Source organism: Corvus kubaryi, unplaced genomic scaffold, assembly GCF_017639235.1.
Source record: "Corvus kubaryi isolate FWS band 111438036 unplaced genomic scaffold, C.kubaryi_AGA036_p1.0 37361, whole genome shotgun sequence".
Classification (NCBI taxonomy): Eukaryota; Metazoa; Chordata; class Aves; order Passeriformes; family Corvidae; genus Corvus; species Corvus kubaryi.
In genome coordinates this window covers 4,181,656-4,201,801 of record NW_024581118.1, presented here as the reverse complement: position 1 = coordinate 4,201,801, position 20,146 = coordinate 4,181,656, and the positions used below count along the sequence as shown (strand labels likewise).

At 45.5% G+C, this 20,146-nt stretch overlaps 1 protein-coding gene across 15 annotated transcripts in view; it reads right to left on the bottom strand.

The window, feature by feature from the left end:
* Nucleotides 1-20,146, bottom strand: part of RASAL2 (RAS protein activator like 2) — a 165,133-nt gene that overhangs the window by 28,575 nt on the left and 116,412 nt on the right. For 14 of the 15 annotated variants that reach the window (XM_042033785.1, XM_042033786.1, XM_042033787.1 and 11 more), the window contains 2 exons: nt 10,333-10,442; nt 1,423-1,576 (listed from right to left, as the gene is read on the bottom strand). In XM_042033785.1, coding sequence (XP_041889719.1) covers nt 1,423-1,576; nt 10,333-10,442 — 264 coding nt within the window. Of the gene's footprint in view, nt 1-1,422; nt 1,577-7,319; nt 7,459-10,332; nt 10,443-20,146 lie in introns of those variants that run through there. The other variant, XM_042033793.1, reaches the window with a different exon arrangement.

The following is a 20,146-nucleotide window of genomic DNA, read 5'->3' as shown; positions in this document are numbered from 1 at the left end:
TAGAAGGCAGAGAGGAGAAAAGGCCCACAAAACGCAGAGAGCAAAAGAAGTTTGAGGTTATATAAAACTTGAGAAACTAAAGTTAAATTAATAAAATTAAGAGCACCAGAGGCTCCTCTTAAAGACTTTTAAGCAAAGCTTTGATCAGCCAGTTAATCTATTCTTTTTTTAAACAGTTGGTAATTGATCTGTGGCTATTAAAGCTTGCCTTTTCCCCGTTAAGGCCCAGGGGCAGATTTGGTTACTAGCAGTGCAAAGACAGACAGAACTGACAGTGCATTAACATAAGGCAAAACACACTGGACATGATGACTTCAGTGAATACAAGCTATTTCCAGGGGTCCATATAGACAGCAACAGCCAAAACAAACCGAGGGAGCTGTGCTCTGCTCCAGCCCCGACAGCTCTGCCTTCCCACACCAGGGAACCACCTCGGTTTCTCCCCCTCTTACGTGGCCTGACGAGCCCCATTCTCTCTTTCCATTCATTCGTGCACACAATTACAAGGCAGTTTGAGGCAGCAGCCTCAGAGCTAAGTTGCTGCTGGTGTTTTCCACCCAACTCCCCAAGCCTAAGCGAGCTGCAAAGTGCTTCCAAGCAGAAGAACTAGGCTGAAGCAAACAGGAACAGTTCCTGGATGCATCCCGAGGGACAGAGCCTGATATGCTGGTTTACTGCCAGAACTTTCCAGGTTGTAAACAGATCTTTGTTCCAGAAGTTTAGACACATCTGACTAATCCTGCTGAAGACAGTGACCTGCCCCTGCCACGACAGGTGATGTGGCCTCAGCTGCATCCAAACACACACGGCTCCACTGCTGGAGCTGTGGGGGCAGGACTGTGCTTACACACACGGTTTCTGCCTGTTTCTGGAGCAGGGCTGGGAGCCACAGCCTGCAGCCTCTGCTGAAACAGCCAAGGGATCTTTGGATCCTGCTCCACGCTGCAGTGGACACGTCCACAGCCACTGAAGCTTCTCCTTGGGCAACTGGAGAGCACTGAGCTAATGGAAAGGGGGCTCTGACTGGAAGTCTCATTTCTCGGTTACAGTGCGTTTTCAAAATTTAATTTTAGGTGAATTTGGAGAGGGTGAACACACAGCTAATGTACATACTATTGCATGTCCACTGTGCTGTATGTATCAACCACACATTTGCACGCCCACTACAAATGCTTAGATATTTATCAAACTGAAGAGGTTTTTCAATTAGAAGACCTGGTAATTGAGAGAGATTTCTCTCTGCTCAGTGACTGATGCCATTAACCTCAAGGACTTTCAAAGTCACATGGTGGCTCCACAGCCCCCACCCAAACCTCAGCATGGCCGTGGCTGCTGCTCTGTTTCCCAGTTCCCCAGTCCTGGAGCAGCGTTCCACAAGGGTTCAGAGGGACTGGCAGCTGCCTGTTTGGAGCCTGTCCCTACCTCAAAGCAGAAGTCTCGTCCAAGGATACTGTTGTGAAGTGGTTTGACAAAGACTGCTTCTTCTGCTGCAAAGTCCAGAGTCTCTATGGTGCTGCCTTGGTTCAGTAAAGACTCATGGGAGCGGGACTCCTTCAGCTTGGGCAGCTCACGTGGTCTGTAGGACAAGGAGGAAAGGAAATGTCTTTTTTTCTCACAATTACCAAAAGAGCTGGCAAGATCCCAGACAAAGCTGCAGCTTGTTGGTGCTTATGCAGAACAACTTCTACAATTAGTCTGCAAACCTTATGAAAATAACATTAGGCCAGTAACCCCAGACTCCCAAGGGAATATCCAGCCTAGGAAGTCCATTCCCACTGACCTAGAAATTGTAGCTGCCAAGTTGTCAGTGAAAGAACAGCAAAAAACTCAGAACTTAACTGCTGAAATTTAAAAAAAGCCCATAGGTAGCTCTGGATATAATACTGAAAATGCTCATTACTAGCTAGATTAGTAGACAGATATTGTGTATTAGCAGCAAAGAACACATGGATCCCTAAATCTGTAACCAATGCAGAACGAGGATTATTCATTAGAGCAGATGACCCTTCACAATACATGTGATTTTTGACATACAAAGCCTTTACACTAAAGCCAAATACACAAATTCCTCCCACTTCACGATGCTCACATCAGTCATTTTGCATTTGCTTTTTCAGCTGCTTCTTCCAGCCTGAATTTCCAGTTTTTTGGATACCTACTTTCTCTTTTAACTTCTCACTAACACACACTGCTTCTCCTTTCCAGCTGATTGTCCTGTAAATGCCTGAGCTCCACCAGAGCTGAAATCTCCCAAATTCACAGCACCTTGTATCAAGGCAGTTTTCTCTTTGTCCCCACCAGTTCTTGAACACTTCTCAAAGACATTTCCCTCCCTCCAGCGTGCCACAGCTTTTGGCAACCAACAGTGACATTATCAAACGTGCTTTAACCCTTTCTGTACTCTCCCAATATGATTTAATGCAACATTTGTGCATAGTGGGGAGCTCTGCTGTCAAACAGCGCTGCAAAATGTGCCCAATTTAGAGGTGACGTGGCTTCACCTCTGCTCCTTCTGCCTCCAAACTGACACCTACCATAGAGGCTTCTGCAACAATCATCTAACACTTGAGGCACAAGTTGCATCTCGAGGTAAACATTGTGTGCAGACACAACTTATTTCTCCTGGGGCAGGAATTCAGTCAAATCCTTCACACTTGACCAACAGGGAGCAAGAGCACAGAGTCCCAGCTCAGCAGAGAAGGAGCTGTTGACCTGGCAGGTCTAGATTTTGTTAAGATATTGAAGTCCCTATGTTCAATGAGCCCTGAAGGTGAGTCCATAAATGTGGCCTGCCCACCCAGCAAGTGGGACTGGGCACAAGGAACGGATGTGGAAGTAGAGAGGCATCAGCTCTCTACACATCGCTCGGAGAAACACAGTGCTCCTGTGTTCGTCCTCACAGCATTTCCTCTTTTAGTCAATTCCCAGTGTCAAGGCTCCCAGTATCGAATGGAAAATGCTAAAAAATGTTATTTCTAGAGGAAAGAAAAGCACAGCTACCTCTAACAGCTTCCCTAATTTTGAAAAATAACTAGGTTTTGTATACTTCCCTCACATAGACAAAAAAGAAAAAGTTCCTCACGTTCTTCATCCTTAGCAAAATGAAATTCCTCCCACCTGTGAGCAATTCTATAGGGGAACTCAGAGGCAAAAAAACCCCAAACACTTGGAAAAGGCATCTTACCTAAGGCTGCTTAACAAAACCTTGGGTACCACAAAGGATACAGGCAGTGCAACAAGCAGAGTTCACCCAGCTGCTCTTTTGTACGGAATGAAACACTGAAGGTGCTGGAGCAGATTCACACACGATAAGATTTATTAAACAGTAAGGGAGGACTTTGTTCCCATTTAATATATTGAATGACCTAAGTGCAGGCAGCAAAACCCTTTGATGGGGGGAATATTCCAAAGACAGTGGTTTCAGATGCAAAGCAGCAACCCCAGTAGGAGAGTTGGCTGTGCTGTGCTTTGTTCTAACAGGTTCCAGCAGCAGCTGAACCAACGCAAACCCAAACCTCAGCCATGTATAATTGAGCATTCGCTGCAGTTAAGGTAGGGCAAGTCTAAAATAAACACACCACAATACACCACTTTAATGTCATCTCTGCAAAAGCCTCTCTAATTTCTCCTCTCAAGAAAGCACTGCTGAGGTCACTTGGCTTCTGTCCCTGCCTCAAACTCTGAGCAATTCCCGTCCTCACAAAGTACTGAGAGCCTGCAGCCAGCTCCCGGTCTGTGGCTGAAAGCATGGAGTGAGCACAAAGAAGGGGAAGAGGAGGGAAAGAGGAATAATTACCGAAGAAAGGAGAAAAAACAACAAAAAAGGGACATTTTGCAAGTTCCAGCTCAGCGGAGGCTGCGCTTGGATCAAGAGAAGGCAAGCAGACCTACACGAAACAACTGTACAGCCACTCGCAGTGCATCCCCAGACCACAGCAGTGCCATGTGCCACAGCCCTTCCCTCCAAACTTCCTGCTCTGGCCTACATCTCAGACAATAAATCCTGCCCGGAGAGGAAGAAAGGCACAAACAAATCCAAGAGGAGCTCTTCCTCAAGCCTCAGGTTCCGGATTTCAGAGGAGCACCACGCCAGGCAGATAGGCGGGGGCCGGGAGAGCAGCCCCAACCGTGGTGAGGAGAGCTCCCTCCTCAGCAGCCGCGCTCCCACGGCCCGCGGTGCCCGAGGGGCTCCCGCACGCTCCGCGGTGCCAGGGCACAGCATCCCCGAAGGAGATCAGGGAGGGCCGCCAGCCGGCAGAGGCAGCAGCTGAGGGGAGGCCGCTCCGCAGGCGTGGCTAAGGTGACCTTTCCAGACAGAGAAGTTCCTCCTTGTCCTTCCCTACGAGTCTGATGAGATTTAAACATTAAAGGCAACATGAGAGAGCAAGGAATTTTCCAAGGAAGCCTCCAAACACCCTCTGGGAACAGGGCAGGGGCGAAGGCAGGTACACACAGCAGCTGTACTCCAAGCCTGCGCATCCCATCTTGCAAGTCACACCTCTTAGGAGCATCTCTTCTGCTCCATTGCTCTTCTAACTAGGGAGCTGTGAGCATTTGGGTTCATTGCAGAGCAGCTGGAGAACTGGTAGTTTTGTTGACTCAGGGTCCTGTGGCAGACAAATGTCTGCCTATTCTAGCAATCCCTTGAAGTTACCATATTTAAAACAGCTCAATAAAACCGATTAAGTGGCTTAGAATTGGCACTTTAACTTCCATAAACATCAGAGCAACATCCTAAAGCTGCTGTTAGATGCAACCACATGCATTTACACACACAAGTACATGCATTTGTGAGCACCACAGTATAGATCTCATCTATTGATAGATCTGCAAAGCAAATCATTGGCTTGTGCCTGTATCAGCAGCATCCCAACCAATACAGGCAATAATTATACAGAAATAATACTTCTCTGCTGCTTTAAAGCCTCATCTGATGTGCTGAATCTGTAACAAGGAAAGAAAATTGCCTGCTGGCTTCCTTTTGGCAGAGATGCCACTGATTCATGTCCCAGTGTCCAGCAAAGGAGCTGGATTAACAGGGTCCTTCCTGTATTAGGTAGGAAGCTACTGGTAAAATGAGTATTGCTCAGACTCTGTCAGGAGAGAGGTAATCCCAGGGAAGCAGATTACTGTAAACAGGAAGATCACACATGCAAAAAGTGGGGGAAGGGTTGTTTGTACAAATCTGTTTCTGCTAAACAGCTCCATGAACAACACGAATCCTGTTTTAAATTACAACTAACCTCCCATGATCAACTTTTTCTCCTGCTGCTTTTGCTGTCTACGCCTGTTGACAACAGAGAACTACATGGGAGTTCAGAGCAAACAGTTACCAAAGCACCAAATAATTCCTACACATTCACCATAATTTCTTTCCCATAGGAAAAACAGATGGAGGAGGAGCATGTTAGGGAACATTTTAAACTTCTCACCTCTTTTCACACGTTTTGGAGTACTGGTCTTCAGAGCTGCAATATTTCCTTCTAAATCAGAGCCCAGACAATGCCCTAAACCCCTGACCTGGCAGCAGCATGCGACTGCCACTGAAAAAGAGCTCTCCAACCACCCCATCTTGCTGGCCCAGCCCCAAGCTGACCCTCTCTCCTTGCACACCATAATTCAGTAATTTTCTGTGACAGTTGTAAGCCGGCAGCTGGAAACCTCTGGCTTTCAGTGGCTGCCCATGGCACACAGCAGCCTATTAGCAAAGTTCTGTTATAGTCTACTGTCTATAAGGCACGTAGAATAAAGGGTTAAAATCCTAATTGCTCTGGTTATGAAGCTCTCCTGCTGATTTTGACCTATTTAAAAGCCAACCTACATGGTACAAAAGGCTTCCAATTACCGAGCTTACCAGGGAGAGCACTATATTACTTGTAAAACAAGCCTGTGGACATCAATAATCCAAAAGATTTAAACAAACAAACAAAAAGTTTAACAATGAACTTTCCTTTACCAAACTGGTGTGAAAGGAAAGAACGCAGCCCAAGCACCCAGCTGCAGCCAAGTCTCCAGCTGTCCTTCCACGAAGCTGTTCGTCCACATGCTTCAAATAATTCCAGCAATCCCCAAGTGCTGAGACACTCCCCGAGAGCAGAAAGTCGAATTCGAGATTAGCCACTCTGCAAAGTCACAGGAGAGAGCCTGGACTGCAATGCAGTGAACTTTCTGCTGCTATCCCAGCTCCCAGCCCTGAGGAACGGGACCCCACCGTCTCCAGCATCACCTGCAATTCACCCACGCTCTGCCCCTGCTGCAGCACCAGGTTTCCCCGTCCAAACGCTCATTTGGTAGGAACCACACCCCACTGCATTTTCCAACTGCCATCCAACTGCCAATTATCTGAACATCCTATTACTTGGTCAACAATTCTACAAGTCTAACCAGTTTCACTATTAATTTTTGGTTTTTTTTAAATCAGAAACTTAGGGTAACTTATTTATCTGCAGGTTACACTTGGGTGCGATTCAATGCTGGGTTGTTCCGAGTGTATCGTTCTAGTCTTCTACTGAGATTCTGGTCTTTTCTGGCAAGGTCCTACCCAAAGCCTCATTGTTTGAATCCTGGATTTGCAAACCCCTTCCCTGCCTGCCCGCTCTCCCTGTGGATCACGGCTTGTCTAGCAGACACCTCTCAGGGGGCAGCCAAGCAGGCTGCTGAATTTCACAGCAGGACAGTTCTCCTCTCTCCTCTGTCACCTGGTCTCTGCTATTAACGTTTCTAATTGGTTTGTTTTGATGGACTAGAAATACTTAATTGATTCAGTTTCATTTCCCTGCTAAGCTCAAGGTGAATGCTACGTGGAGGAGCCTGGGCTTTGCAGAGAAGCATCAGCCATTAAGAAATATGTATTTATAAAGGGGTCAGGTGAGCTTGCAGGTGGGAGAGAGCAGCTCAGCACTAAGGGGAAGGTTTGTGACAAACACTGGGGTCCTGTTCAGTTTCCAGTGAAAAACCAAACAACTGCACGAGGATTGGAAAAAAAACTGGCTGAAAGAAACACGTTCACCAAATCAGGAGTGAGGCATCCCTCCAGAAACAAACCACTCCTCCTCTTTCCCCACACTCCAGTGTGCTGATAGCAACAGATATGCTGAATGAATGCAAGCTGGGAGTGAGTCAAGCCTTAATAACGCATTGTGTAACACAGATTTCTATCCTGACAGCTAAATCAGGGTGAAAATCCCCCACCCTTTTTTGAAGAGCGGCGTTAAATGAGAAGGCACCTGAAAACCACGGCAAGTTTTGCTTCTATTATTTACACGACCTGTGCTATTTTCTCACTGCAAAGAGGCGAGGAGGGAGGAGCGGCAACTCACCGAAAGTAGAAGAAGCTGTGGCTGGAGGAGCGGTACCGTTTGACCATGAAGCCCAGAGCCATGGCTGCCTGCGTCCCCCGCCCCGCCGGAGCCCATCCCGAGCCCAGCGCAGCGGATCCCGCGCCCCGCTACCTCACAAAGCCATGGAATGACTTCTAGCAAAGCGGGACGATTCCCACGTGGCCGTAAATCCCAGCAGGGCAAAGCCCTCCCAGCTGTCTGCAGAGCTTTGCTGCAGGCACCGAGACCATATGCAGCCAGTCGCAATCATCTTCGCTCCCTCTCTGTAACCAAAACTGCTGGTCCCTTGGAAATGCTCTCAAATTCCTGGCCACAAACTGGAAGTGTTAATTTGGTCTCTCCTTTCCAACGAAATTTTCCTTTCTTCTCATGCTTTTTAACATGTTTTATATATTATGGACGCTGAGAAAACATTAAAGATGAATGTGTGAGTTGAAAAGCTCAAAGGATGCAGGAGGAAACAGGCTGGAAAAGCTGTGAAAGATGCTACAGTGACACGGTGCCAGGTCGCCTCATGGTGAGAGCTGTTGGCAACCCGGTGAGATGCTGCACTGGCCACACATTGAAGAGCCTCCCTCCCACCTGCCGTGGCTCACAAACAAGCACAGTCTGAGTCCTCCCACATCAGTCTCTTGTAAAGACAACATACACGTGTTCAAGGACAAAAAGCCCCCGGCAAACAACCTGAGCCTGAGTCACAGGAGGGATGTGAATTACAGGCGGAGAGGTTGTGGATTTCTACAGGACACCCGGATGCTGATCCGTGTTTCTAGAGGGGCACCAGAACTCTCTTCTCTCCCCACCCACTAACCCAGACACACTGAAATAAAGTTAAAAACCAGAAAAGGTATGTTGGCCAATTGCTTTCTGCTGGAACAGAAAATCTGATTACAGAAAAATCTGCAACTCATCTCCATCACTGCTCCCTACAGCACCCCTGGCTCCTTTCTGTTTTAAATCAACTCTGAACAGACAGCATCCCTCCTCTGTCACCATTCAGCATGGCATGCAGTGTTACAGTATCCCAAGCCTTGCTGTGCACCACAATAACCAATCTTCCTTACTCCAGAATTTCAAAGGTATCTATCTATAAACATCCCCACTTTCTTAAAAAGTCCCAAACACCCCAAAAGCATGAACAGGCAGTATGACAGCAGCCTCTATTTCATTCTAATCCTTGCAGGGTTTTAATTTATAAAGCTGTATAATACTTTCTTTGAAGGCAGGACCCTTGTGTTTGTCAGAGCAAGAAAAGGGAGATGCTATCAGTCGACCTGGCCCTGAAAACCTGTGTTACACCATGACATCACCTAGAACCACCTGCTTGAAATGGGAAAGGGCTGACTCACCAGGGCAGGACAGGAAAGTTCTCACTGCTACACATCCGAGGCTCATACAGAATGTGGGGAGAACAGAAGGTGAGAGAGTGGCAATTCCTTCTCATGGAATCAGAGTCAGCTCCATGTTCAATAATGCCACCATGTGATCAAGTACCTGGATTTTATGCTTTTATGCTTTCAGGCCATCAGAGAAAATTCACATTTCATTTGAGCCTAGTTGAAAATGCGTGCCCACATGGGCAGGGAGTAGAAGGGGCTCTGCTTTTAAAGAGAAGGCACCTTCGCTGTGTGTAACATCATGTCTTAACCCAAAGATGTAGGAATTAATTATAGCTACATTTATTAGCTTTCCCAGAACAACAGTGCTTCCCTGACACTACAAAAGCAAGTATCCAGCATGAGTACCAAGCTCAGGAAAGACAACCAGATTATTTATGGCAAAGAGATTTTTGCATTACAAAAATTCAAGCAAAGCTGGTTTCAAACAACGGTAAAAATAACACTTGATGTACTTGATGACATGGTGGCATTATTCAAGATGCTTATGCTCACTGAGTTGCTTTTATAGCCACATTGCAGCACCCTGAAAATAGAGATTTATAGGAAAACTTGCATCAAAGCAGACCGGGCGGACTACAGGAGCAAGGCCATCTAGATGGTTAGTCACATCTGGTAAGCAGCAGGCTTTTCTGTAACTCCTGACGTTAACAGACCTCCAGCATCCACAGCCTTGCTATCTCTGTGATTTTCTGCTCTGCCTTTCAGATGGAGAAGGCAGCCCCGTTGATTGAAGCAGCACAGCATGACAGATACAACTAATGAATTCAGCTCGGCTAAAGGAGAAGGGAAGATGCACTGAGCAACGTCAAATCACAGAAGCCTGCCGTGGCCTCGAGTACAGGCCAACTCATTTCTCACTCTATCTGGTTCCCCTGCGGGGCTACCATGGAATGTAACACAGAATATGTTTAACAAAAACAATCAAGAGCCTTTGCAAATAGTTAGGAAACACTGTGTGTAAGAGCCTTTGCTTGCCTCATATGCAATCCATTCACAGCCTGGATCTCCAGCTGAAAGCTAAACAAGCAAAGATACACCAAATGGAGCACTAAGATGGTGAGAAATTACTGAGTTTTCCAGTTTTCTGAAAAACAGATCATCTGTTCCTTGTAGCAACTCTGCAATAACTAAAACACCAACACTGCAAGGGTGCTGGGTGTGCCTGAATTGCACTGCACATCTCTGGGCTGTGCCAGGGCTGGCAGAACCGCCCTGCTCGCACCAACACAACTCCTTTTCTCACCACAGCACTGGCCTGCAGGCAAGCACTGCATGCAGCAAGGCCAATTTCTCTCCAGCTGATCAATCCCAGGGTTTTGTATCATGAAATTGGAAGTCTGCAGCTCATTTGAAACAGATGCAGAAGAAGGTTTTGGAGTCCATCTGCTTAACCTGAGCTTTTCGACAGCTGTGAAGAGCAGCAGTTTTCCACCCTGTATCAGCAGTACATTGCACACTAAACCTCTAACGTGCCAGAGGCAGCCCCCCAGCCCCCCAGCCTGCCAGCTGGACAATAAATCCCCTTGCTGGCTCTCCTTCTGCGAGGGCACTCGCGTGCTGGGTGTCAGTTCTGAGGCCGCACCGCCCCTTACCTGTCCTCGGAGCTGTTGGGAGAGGGCAGACGGAAACTGATATTCCTGTCCAGTTTGGATTGACTCTTTGTCCTTTTGATGGATCCTTTCAGGCGCTTGCTGAAGAAGCCCTGAAACAAGAAGTTGCAGAAGTGAAACAGGGAAACTGATGCCAGTACTGAATGGCTCAGTGCACTGTCCCCGAGTCCAAACACAGAGGTGATTCCCGCTGATGCCGGTCACAGGACAGGCCCGACTGGGATTCCTCTGAGCAGGAAGAAAGGCAGGGCTGGATTGTCAGTGATAGTTCCAGGAGGTGAGAGCTTCCAATTGCAGTAATTAGCACCACTCACATTATGGGGGCACTTCAGTGGATTCCAACTATTACACAGGAGACCCAAACCCCACAATTACCATTTAATGAGGAGTAATCATCAATATCAGTATTTGCTCTTACTTCCCCTCTACATGCCATGTTTTTATTTCTTGGCGAGCTTAACAGTACAGATGTCTTATATTATGAGCTTCTATTGAGCCCACAATTGCAGCCACGTTTTCCTTTTTAATTTAGATAGAGCACGTTAAATGTTAAAATAATTCGTCAGTTCAGTGCTCTCGTGAGCCAGAATGGACAATTTCAAAGCATTTCACACACCAGTGGCTTCAGATATCAGTTATAGTCTTGGTAAGAAGCAAAGCTCAATTCAAAAATCTACTTAGGGTCTAAAAACAAAATAAATCTTTGAAGAATCTGTCTACAAACTACAATTGTTCACCCAGCGATCGCAGCCCAAAGGGGCACGTTAGTTGGAGGGAGCTTCTGGGATCATCTCCTGCTCCATGGGGGTGTGCTGCCAGCACTAGGTCAGCCTAGTTCTGACTTGGTCTAGCCAAGTATTGAAAACCTCTGGAGACAGAGAGAACAAAGGAAGGGGAATCTGCTTTCTGCATCTGAAGGCAGTGCTGCATTTAAGACTGCCCTTCAGTTTCTGAGGCTTGCCAGCCAGCAGGCTCCTCAGGGGTGAAAGCTGCGACATTCTCCTGATAAAGTGGAAAAGAAAGGGCCTGATAACTAAATACTGCAGGAAAAAAAAAACCCACAAAAACCAAACCCCACAAACGTATCCTATGTGCTGGGAGAAAAGGTACTGTCCAAAGGGAAGAAGGGTTCTCAGCTGTGTGTGTCACTCACACTCTGCCCATGATGCTGCACTTTTCTTGGCTCTGGTATTGAAAAAGTGCCTTTGAAAAAGCCCTGTAATCAATAGATGCTCCTGGGCTTCTCTTGGGGCCATTGCTGGAATTCAAGCAGAGGATGTACAGCACTTTCAAAGGCACTTTCCTGTATTCTGACCTCTCAGCATAAAAGGTAACAAACCCAGCAACAGGGATTCAGATCTGGTGGGCCCTGGCTTCCGTTCAGTACCTCTCAGTCTACTCAAATTGCAAACAAGAAATAACACAGCTTTTTCCCCTTAAGGGCAAATAAGACAAAGCTGACCCAATTCAGCAGGGGTCCAGAAATATTGATATTGAATAATTCCAAATCCCACTCAGAGAAGGGCCATGAGTATTCATTTTTGTGTGCATGTACAATTTTACATTGGCACCGCTTTAACATGGAACATGTTCTTGGTTTAACTGAACATAATCTATACCCCAATGGAACAAATGCTCTATGTGGGGTTGAATAAGGCCATCCAGAGTTGACTATACAAACAAACAAACAAACAAACAAATTGGGTAAGAACATATTTAAAAGCAAAAACTATTCAAACAAAGGGTGGGCTTATTGGTCATCCTCAAAAGACTTGAAAAAATTTGCAATATTTGCTCTGTGCTGGCAGTTCATGCAGGGCCAGTGATTACAGATGGACAACCTGGGAGCAGCATGAGAAATTCACACGTGCCAGAACTGAGCAGAGTTTCTCGACTTCCATTTGCCAAAGGAAATGCTTTTAAATACCAAATGCAGATATAAAAAAAGATGCAGTGATGAAAAATAAACTTCTATCTGCAACAATACCACCTAACTGAAAGGTTTGTTTCCTTTTGCTCTTATAGACAAAAAATCCCTGCCAATGTTTATGAAACAGCTTGCACCATTAAAAAGACAAAACCACTTTTACTGCTTTTCTTACTGTCTAGGTATTTCTCTTAAATACTTATTTCAGCACAGAACAGACCCTTGTTTGGTTCTGATACCTAAAGGTAAAGGAGTGTCTGAGCTTTAAGAATCATCGTGGAGCTTCTTTCAAAACAGTGGGAATTTTACTGCTTGAACAAACACCCTCAGACAAAAGATGTAAATTATTACCCAAACTACCTGAATTGATGAGACTATGTTCTTAATCAAAAAAGTACAAAATATTTGGTAGGATAAACCAGCCAGGATGACATTTGAAAAGAGACAGATTTGAGATGCACACTTAACGAGACAGAGCTCAGTACAAGCTGCCCTCAGAACCACAGGTTTGGGGGAACAGGGAAGAAAAGAGAGAGATGGGGAGAGAGTGATGGTCCGCAACCACACATGCAGTCAGGAATAGGTCAGGGCAGGTTTGTCATCTCATCCAAAAAGCATCAAACACTGGCCTAAGGAATCCCAATCATACAATATCTAAAAATAATTCAATCCCACTGAGAATTCTATTCATCTCATTTGGAAGTTAAGCTACTCAACTCTCCTGCTCTGCCAAGAAGCAATCTCCACAGGAGAAGGGATAATTCAGCACGCTGTTGGAACTTCCCCTCAGAGCTGCATGGGGAAAGCACAGAAACTCTCACCCCCAAGTATTTCCACCCCAGGGGTGGTGGTCGTGGAGGGCAGTTTTGGCTTTAGGAAATGCTCACTTTGTGCCAAAGATGCCAGCTGGCTGTTTGTCCTTAACCTGAGCAGAGCAGCACAGGAACTGTCTGACAAATTCAAAGGCAGCCCAAGTACGAGCTACTCAACTCCTGGACTGCTGCTCCCTCTGGACATGACGATGCTTCACTCCGGGGAGAGCAGCCCATGCATAATAAATAATGACTGTCCTGGCTGCTTTGGAAGGGAAAGGTTAATTCAGCCATGAACGAAGGAAAGTGTGCAACCATAGCACAAATCAGCCGTCGATAACGTGCAATGGTATTAGGGTAAAATGGGCAACAAAAAGGGTCCATCCTACACACCGTGCTGTTACCTACATCAGTTCTTTCTGGGGACAAACACACTGCATCTGAGCCTTGCAAAGCCTCCTGAACATCTGTAATTCTTGATGAGGAGCACCAATGCATTATTAATAACGCCAGGTGGGTAACTTCATTTACAGAGCGACGAGACTCATCCTCTCTGAGGGGAAGGACTGGATGGGTACAAAGATAACCCTCAAGCGACTGTGGACGACAGCAGAACTGCCTCCCCGCTACTGTGCGTGGTGAGGACATGAGGCATTTTATTTCTTAAGCTGTTCACAAGCAGCTATCAAGGAAAAAAATAGTGTCATAGCCAAGTGAAAACACTGTCCTGTGCCAGTAATGCTGTAAAGCTACAGGAGGCAAAGAAGCAGGGTGAGAACACCAGGTTGTAAAAATGGAAAGATCAAACTAGTAGGATATTCCAGGAATGAGCAGCAAAATGGTGAAGTTTACTATTTCTTGCAGAACAACAGCAGAAGGCCAATTTAACTAGCGAGGAGGTAAAGTTTGCTTGTGAGCCTAGTAACACTCAGCATTAAAATATTAGCAGTGACTCCCTTTAAAAAGACTCTCAACCACACAGGAGAAAAGCAGGAGAAAACAACCCTAGTTACACCTTGGAGGCAATATACAGAACAAGACAGGGACTTACAACAGCCACGTTCCACCATCTACTCATCCAAAAACCTGGCACTATGTCACTGAAGAGGTGGTTTGTGCACAGGCACAGAACAATAAAAACCATGTCTGAATGTACCAACAGAGGATAAAGCCCAATAAAAGCAGAGTGGTGTTATGTAAATCTGCCATAGCTTTCACACTAATGCATCACTCTTCTGATTTTCTCATCTCAGCAAGAAAAACTAGAACAAAACAGAACTCCAGAAGTATAAACTGATTAAAGGCAGACAAGAGGGGGATTTACAAATGATATGTTTTAAAGACCAACTATTTATTTTAGGAACGAAGGCAAGAAGGGATTATAGATGTATAAAACAAATAGAATGGAAATTACCTAAGCTCCTCATGCACCCTGTTACATAAGAAAACCAAAGGGCAATTTAACACGAGAGGCAGCACGTTTCACTGATTGTCAGGAGACCTCTCCTAATGCTATCTCTATAGACAAGCCCATCCAATTCACCACCACAAGATATTATACAGACAAATTTTTTCAGCAAGATTAAAAAAGGATTATGTGTTTATATAAGGAAGAATAACATATGTAGCTGCATTAGTCAGGTTTAAAAATAACAAGAGTGAGCAATAATCATGCTTCAGGACACAAGCTGATCAACAGCAAGGATCAGGAAAGATATTTTTCCCCTGATGGGACAGCACTGCAGATTTGGCCAGATAACAATTTCAACTTTCCAATGAAAAATGGCCTACAGCCACAGGAGGGATGCAGAATAGGAGGAACAAGTTTAGGAACAGTAATAAGAAGCCCAAGGAAATGCCGAGGATACTGTAACAAGGGCACGTTGATGATACACCTGTTAATAAAATGCATCGTAAGATTGCGTGCACTCTGCACGATGTGCAGCCAAAAGTCCTACAGGAATCAAATTTCCAAGTCACTGGGAATTATACTGAAAAATTCATGAACAAGCAAGAGCTACCTGATAGCCAGGAGGGCCACGTCAGCTTTTCAGATCCCAGTTCAGCAAGGTGTTTAGCACAGTCACAACTGGGAGCAGCACCTGGCTGCCCTTGTGGGAGCTGCCCACAGCAGGAACAGCAGATGGAAAGAGCATCCTTAAAGGGCCTACCCGGGAATTAAGGAATAAAGGTAAAAAGTCTGTCTGGAGAAGGCCGAAAAGATGGTGATAAAAAATTAACATGATAAGAAACAGGTCAGCTGAGCCTGTCAGGAAGGGTGGGCAATGATTGCCTGAGCCCGGCTCCTTCCTTGGCAGGCAGCCACTAAGCAGCCCAACACTTCAGAGCACCTTTTGATAACACAGCACGCACGCTAAGCACAAAAATTATTAAACATGAGCTTTGTTAAAGCTCGTAACATAAACCTGAGGAATGGCTGCAGGAATATGTAGAAAAGTAATTACAACAAGTGATAAGGTATCAGGGTAGAAGAAAGGGTCCAGTGGGATGTGGTGGGGATAGTGGCCTGACTGCTTCTGCTTAACATCCTTGTTAATCATCCGGAAGAAAAGTTAAACAGCACATTAATTACACTGAGCTATATTAAATTAGGAGGTGAAGCGAGGGGCAGGGAGGACAGAGAAATAACACAAAGGGTTAGGAGCAATTAGAAACTGGTAACACACATTCCTGTGAACTTCAGTACCAGAACTTGGAGAATCAATTGAAGGGAATTAAAAACACAAGAACAAGAAAAGTGATAAAAGGGCCAGAAGGACTCCTTTGCAGAGGATGCATTAATTAAACTTTGCATAACTCGACTAAGTCATGATTTGGAGGTGAAGAATAAAATGAGTCGGTGCATATTTAAATACTACCGAGCCAAGGACAACTAGAATGTGAGCAGTATTTGAAGCTATGTACATTCACAGCTCCCCTACATTAACTAAGGAATAAAGGGAATTGGATAAAGTCAGGTTTACACCAAACATGAGAACAATGTTCCTGCTGTTGAGGTCCACCAGAGAGTGTCAGAGCCTGGATATCCCCATCATCTGACTCAACACTGAAGTTTGATGTGATGAACAAATCTGCTGTGGCAGCAGGACACTGTGAAGGTTATAGAGCCTATGAACAGCACTATCCCAGAATAAAGATATGGATGAAAGCGTGGTGAGCATCCTGGAGACAGCCACTCACCCGTTTCTGCTTTCTGGCACAGAATTCATGGAACAGCCAGCATATCTAAGCCATCCCAGCACAGGCAAGTGATAAAAACTAGAGCAGATCCAAACAAACATGTCACAGGAAGAAAAGAGTTGAAAGTGGAAGGAAAAATGTAAATCTCGTATTGAGGGGACAGATTGGAGCACAGCCAGTTTTTCATGGAGGATGCTGTGGTGCCTCACACTAATGCAAATCAACAATTCCATCTCTGCATTGGTGCCAATGCAGAATTAAAAATACGTATTTGTGTGCCACAGGGTCACACGGGCAGCACAGCTCGGACTTGTCCTGCCCTGGCAGCGCGGCGGGAGCGGAGCAGTGCTCTGGAGAAGCAACAATCCTGCTGACTGCATAAAAGATGAGGCTGGGCAGCCACGAGATCTCATCAAGCTTTGACCTTCACTCGGGCTGGCTGCATTGTCTTCTGTTCCATTTAGCAGTACTCTTAAAGAGCAAAGAGGCAGACAGCACTTCTATAGATCCAATTATACCAGAATTGGCCAGGAACAAACCAAGGAAGGCAATCTGCAAGCATCCTACATCAGGGTTCCTATAAAAATCCTTTTATTTACTTCAAAGATTGTGCTCTGCCTTTCCTGTCTCATTTGCACTTGTTTCTTCGCCTCTTTCTCATCTTTCTTTCCCCATTAGCCAGCAGACACGGATGAATCATATTATTTATAATAACAACTCTGAGCCAAAACTGGAGAGCGCAGTGAAGAGTCTGAAGGGTGGTTTAGAGATTCCTCTCCATCCTGCTGCTGCAGGAGGTCTGTGGGTGTGGACAGCCCCACATCTACCCTGGCCCCTCAGTTCCAAGGGCAGAGCAATGAGGAAATGTGTCAGGCTGCAGCAGTGCCACCGGGGCTCCACAGGGCCACAGCAGGGAACGGGATGCACAGAGGCCGAGGCGCTGCCAGGACATGGTGTGTGTGGGAAGGGAAAAGCTGGTTTCTCGCCCACCTATGCGTCACAGTGTCTACTTGGAGCCAGCTCCCTCTGCCTCCCTATTTGTTCAGGCAAATAATAGCCATTATGAAAAACATGACTTTTCCTATATACGTATGGATAAGCAGCACACATCTGTCTATATGTGAGAAGACACATTTCTTCATCTCCATTTCCCCACCTTCTGTGCCCTTCCCTTCTCTCTCAATATTATTTTCTACATGCCTGGAAATGGTCAAACATCAGAGTACACAGCTGAACCCAGATGGAGACTAATGTTTTGAGTGCAGACAAGAAAATTTGGGGCAACGGGGAAGAAAAAGAAAGGACAGGCACCAAGAGCTCTTCTCTCTGTATGCACACTTCTTTCTGCATGGGCTGTGCAGTGTCAGCCTTAGCAGAATCCCCTTTACTCCCCTTGGTGGGAGATGACCAGAATGAATCATGGAATCACAGAATGGTTTGGGTTGGGAGGGACCTTTAAGATCACCTCATTCCATGCCATGGGCAGGGACACCTTCCACTCTCCCAGCTTGCTCCAAGCCCCGTCCAACCCAGCTTTGAACGCTTCCAGGGATGGGGCACCCACAGCTTTTCTGGGCACCCTGTGCCGGGGCCTCCCCACCCTCACAAACACTCCATGCAGTGGCACATCCTGGGAAAGAGTATAACTACTGAAGTTCTGCTTTTCACACACTAGCAAATTTAAACATACATCTTTTCCTCCAGTGCCCATGCAGGAGGTAGAAAGGCAAATTTCCTGAACTTTACACATCAGCCCTTAAAAATAAATCCGTCATTGACCACTGCCACTGAAGAGACTACTTAAAAAATGTATTGTCAAGGAAATATTTGCTTAAAGGCAATTATGCTGTTATGAATCAAAATTCCAGATGCTAAAGCAATGCCAATTAGCAGTATTAAAAACCAGATGCCTTGTTCTGAGGGAGTACCACTGCCTGTGCTTGAAAGGAAAAAACCTGCACAGAACATGCTGGAAGCTACTGTCCTATGGAGAAGACAGCTTTTAAATAGCTGTTCTGAGAGACAAAAAGCTGTAAAAGCAACTTACTATGAAAGTCTCAGCATAATTTTCCATCAGGATGGAAGAAGGTTAAGCTGTCCCCTGCTTTAAGCTGCTTTCTGCTAGAAATCCAAGCAGTGAGTAGATGAGGTATGGCACAGAGTCACGGCCACGGGAAGAATAACTGAGACAGCACTATGCTGCAGCTGCCTGTAGCCCTGCGACCTGCACTGTGGGTAACAAAGCCTGAAAAAACAAAAAACCAAGTTCCCTTCTATCCCTTATAATCTCCTTTATACGTAGAATAAATGCTTGTCAAATAGACACAACCTCACAGACACAAATTTGAAGCCATTACAGGCACCTTTAGCATCCTTCACTTGAAGCTCTTCTCAGATCAGTGATCCAAGGCTGCGACTTTCACGAGGCACCCAAGTCACCTTTCCTCCTTCTGAGAGCTGGGAAATTCTTATTATCAGTCAAAAGAGGCAGGAACATGATTCCTCCCCATCTTCTCAGCCACCTGTTAGATGTGTGCCAATCTACCAAGTTACCGGCGTGCTTGGTTTCAGCAGTTTTGGCTTGAGCTCACCTGCATTGTTAAGCAAGCTGACTTCTAATAGCAGCTCGCTCTTTTAAAAAGATCACAAGCTACCATGATTTAAACCAGGGTGACCTCAGCCTCCACTTAGGAGTAACAGGGTATAAATGGGTTACTCAGAACAAAACCTCCAAAGCCAGAAGCCTTGTCCCCATGAGGAGGACAGGAGGGTGCATTATGCTCCTGGCTGCACAGGTGGTCAGGCAGACAAAGCAGCAGAACCCAGCTCCACGTGGCACAAATAGCTTCTAGCTCTCTGCTGGTTTATGCCCAAGAAAAGCAGCCAGGTAGTGCTTCCTGAGCCTATCTGCCAGAGTCCTGAAAGCCCAACACACCAACCAGGGGAAACGAGAAACATTCTGCAAGGCTCTTGTTTTGAAAGGGAGCAGGAGCTAAGTGTTAGAGAACTCTTAGAGAAGAACTAGAGAACCATTAAAACACTACTTAAAAGACAGGATCATCATTAAAAGGAATGGTACAAAAATGAGGAAAAAAGGAGGCATATAAAATAAACAATACAGATAGTCATCAAACACTTCTGATCCACAGCTTGCAGTTGTTAGACAAAGGCTACTACAATGCACGTACACATCTAAAGGCCTGGGCTATTTCTTATAGATAAAGGCAAAGAAAACAGAGAATTTCTTCTAAATGAAGACATGGATAAAACCTTTGAAGGCTCTCAGAGTTCAGAAATCTTCCTGCAACTCTGCGGATTGTGGGCTCAGTATCAAAATCTCAGAACTTGACATAACAGAATATTCCTGTATCAACTTCACATACAACTAGAACAAGGCCCTTTTTTCCCCAAGTACCATCCAGAGAACAGATCTCTGAAGTGACAGAGGATTGCTCATGGAACACAGAACAGCTGAGGTGGGAAAGCACCTCCGGAGATTGCCTAGTCCCTTCCAGTCTGTGTTATTCTATGACGCTGAAAAGGGACCAAGTAAGGATACCCAGCGTACTCACTGCTTCCTCGGTCCCCTTCTCCATTCCAACACACCACAGGTTCACAGGTTGCTTTAAACACCATGAATTCTACACACTCTGACCAACCTTAGTCCTTGAATAATTTAAGTAACTCTCATTAAATCTTTTGGCTGTTTTTAAATTTTATTTTTAAAATGACACGATGCAAGATTTATTTCAAAGTAGGCAGATTACTTGCCAAAAGTAAAGAAGGGCATGAAAACATTTGCAATATTCAAGTTAGATATTTTAAAACATGAACAAATATTGTTAAAAATTACTGA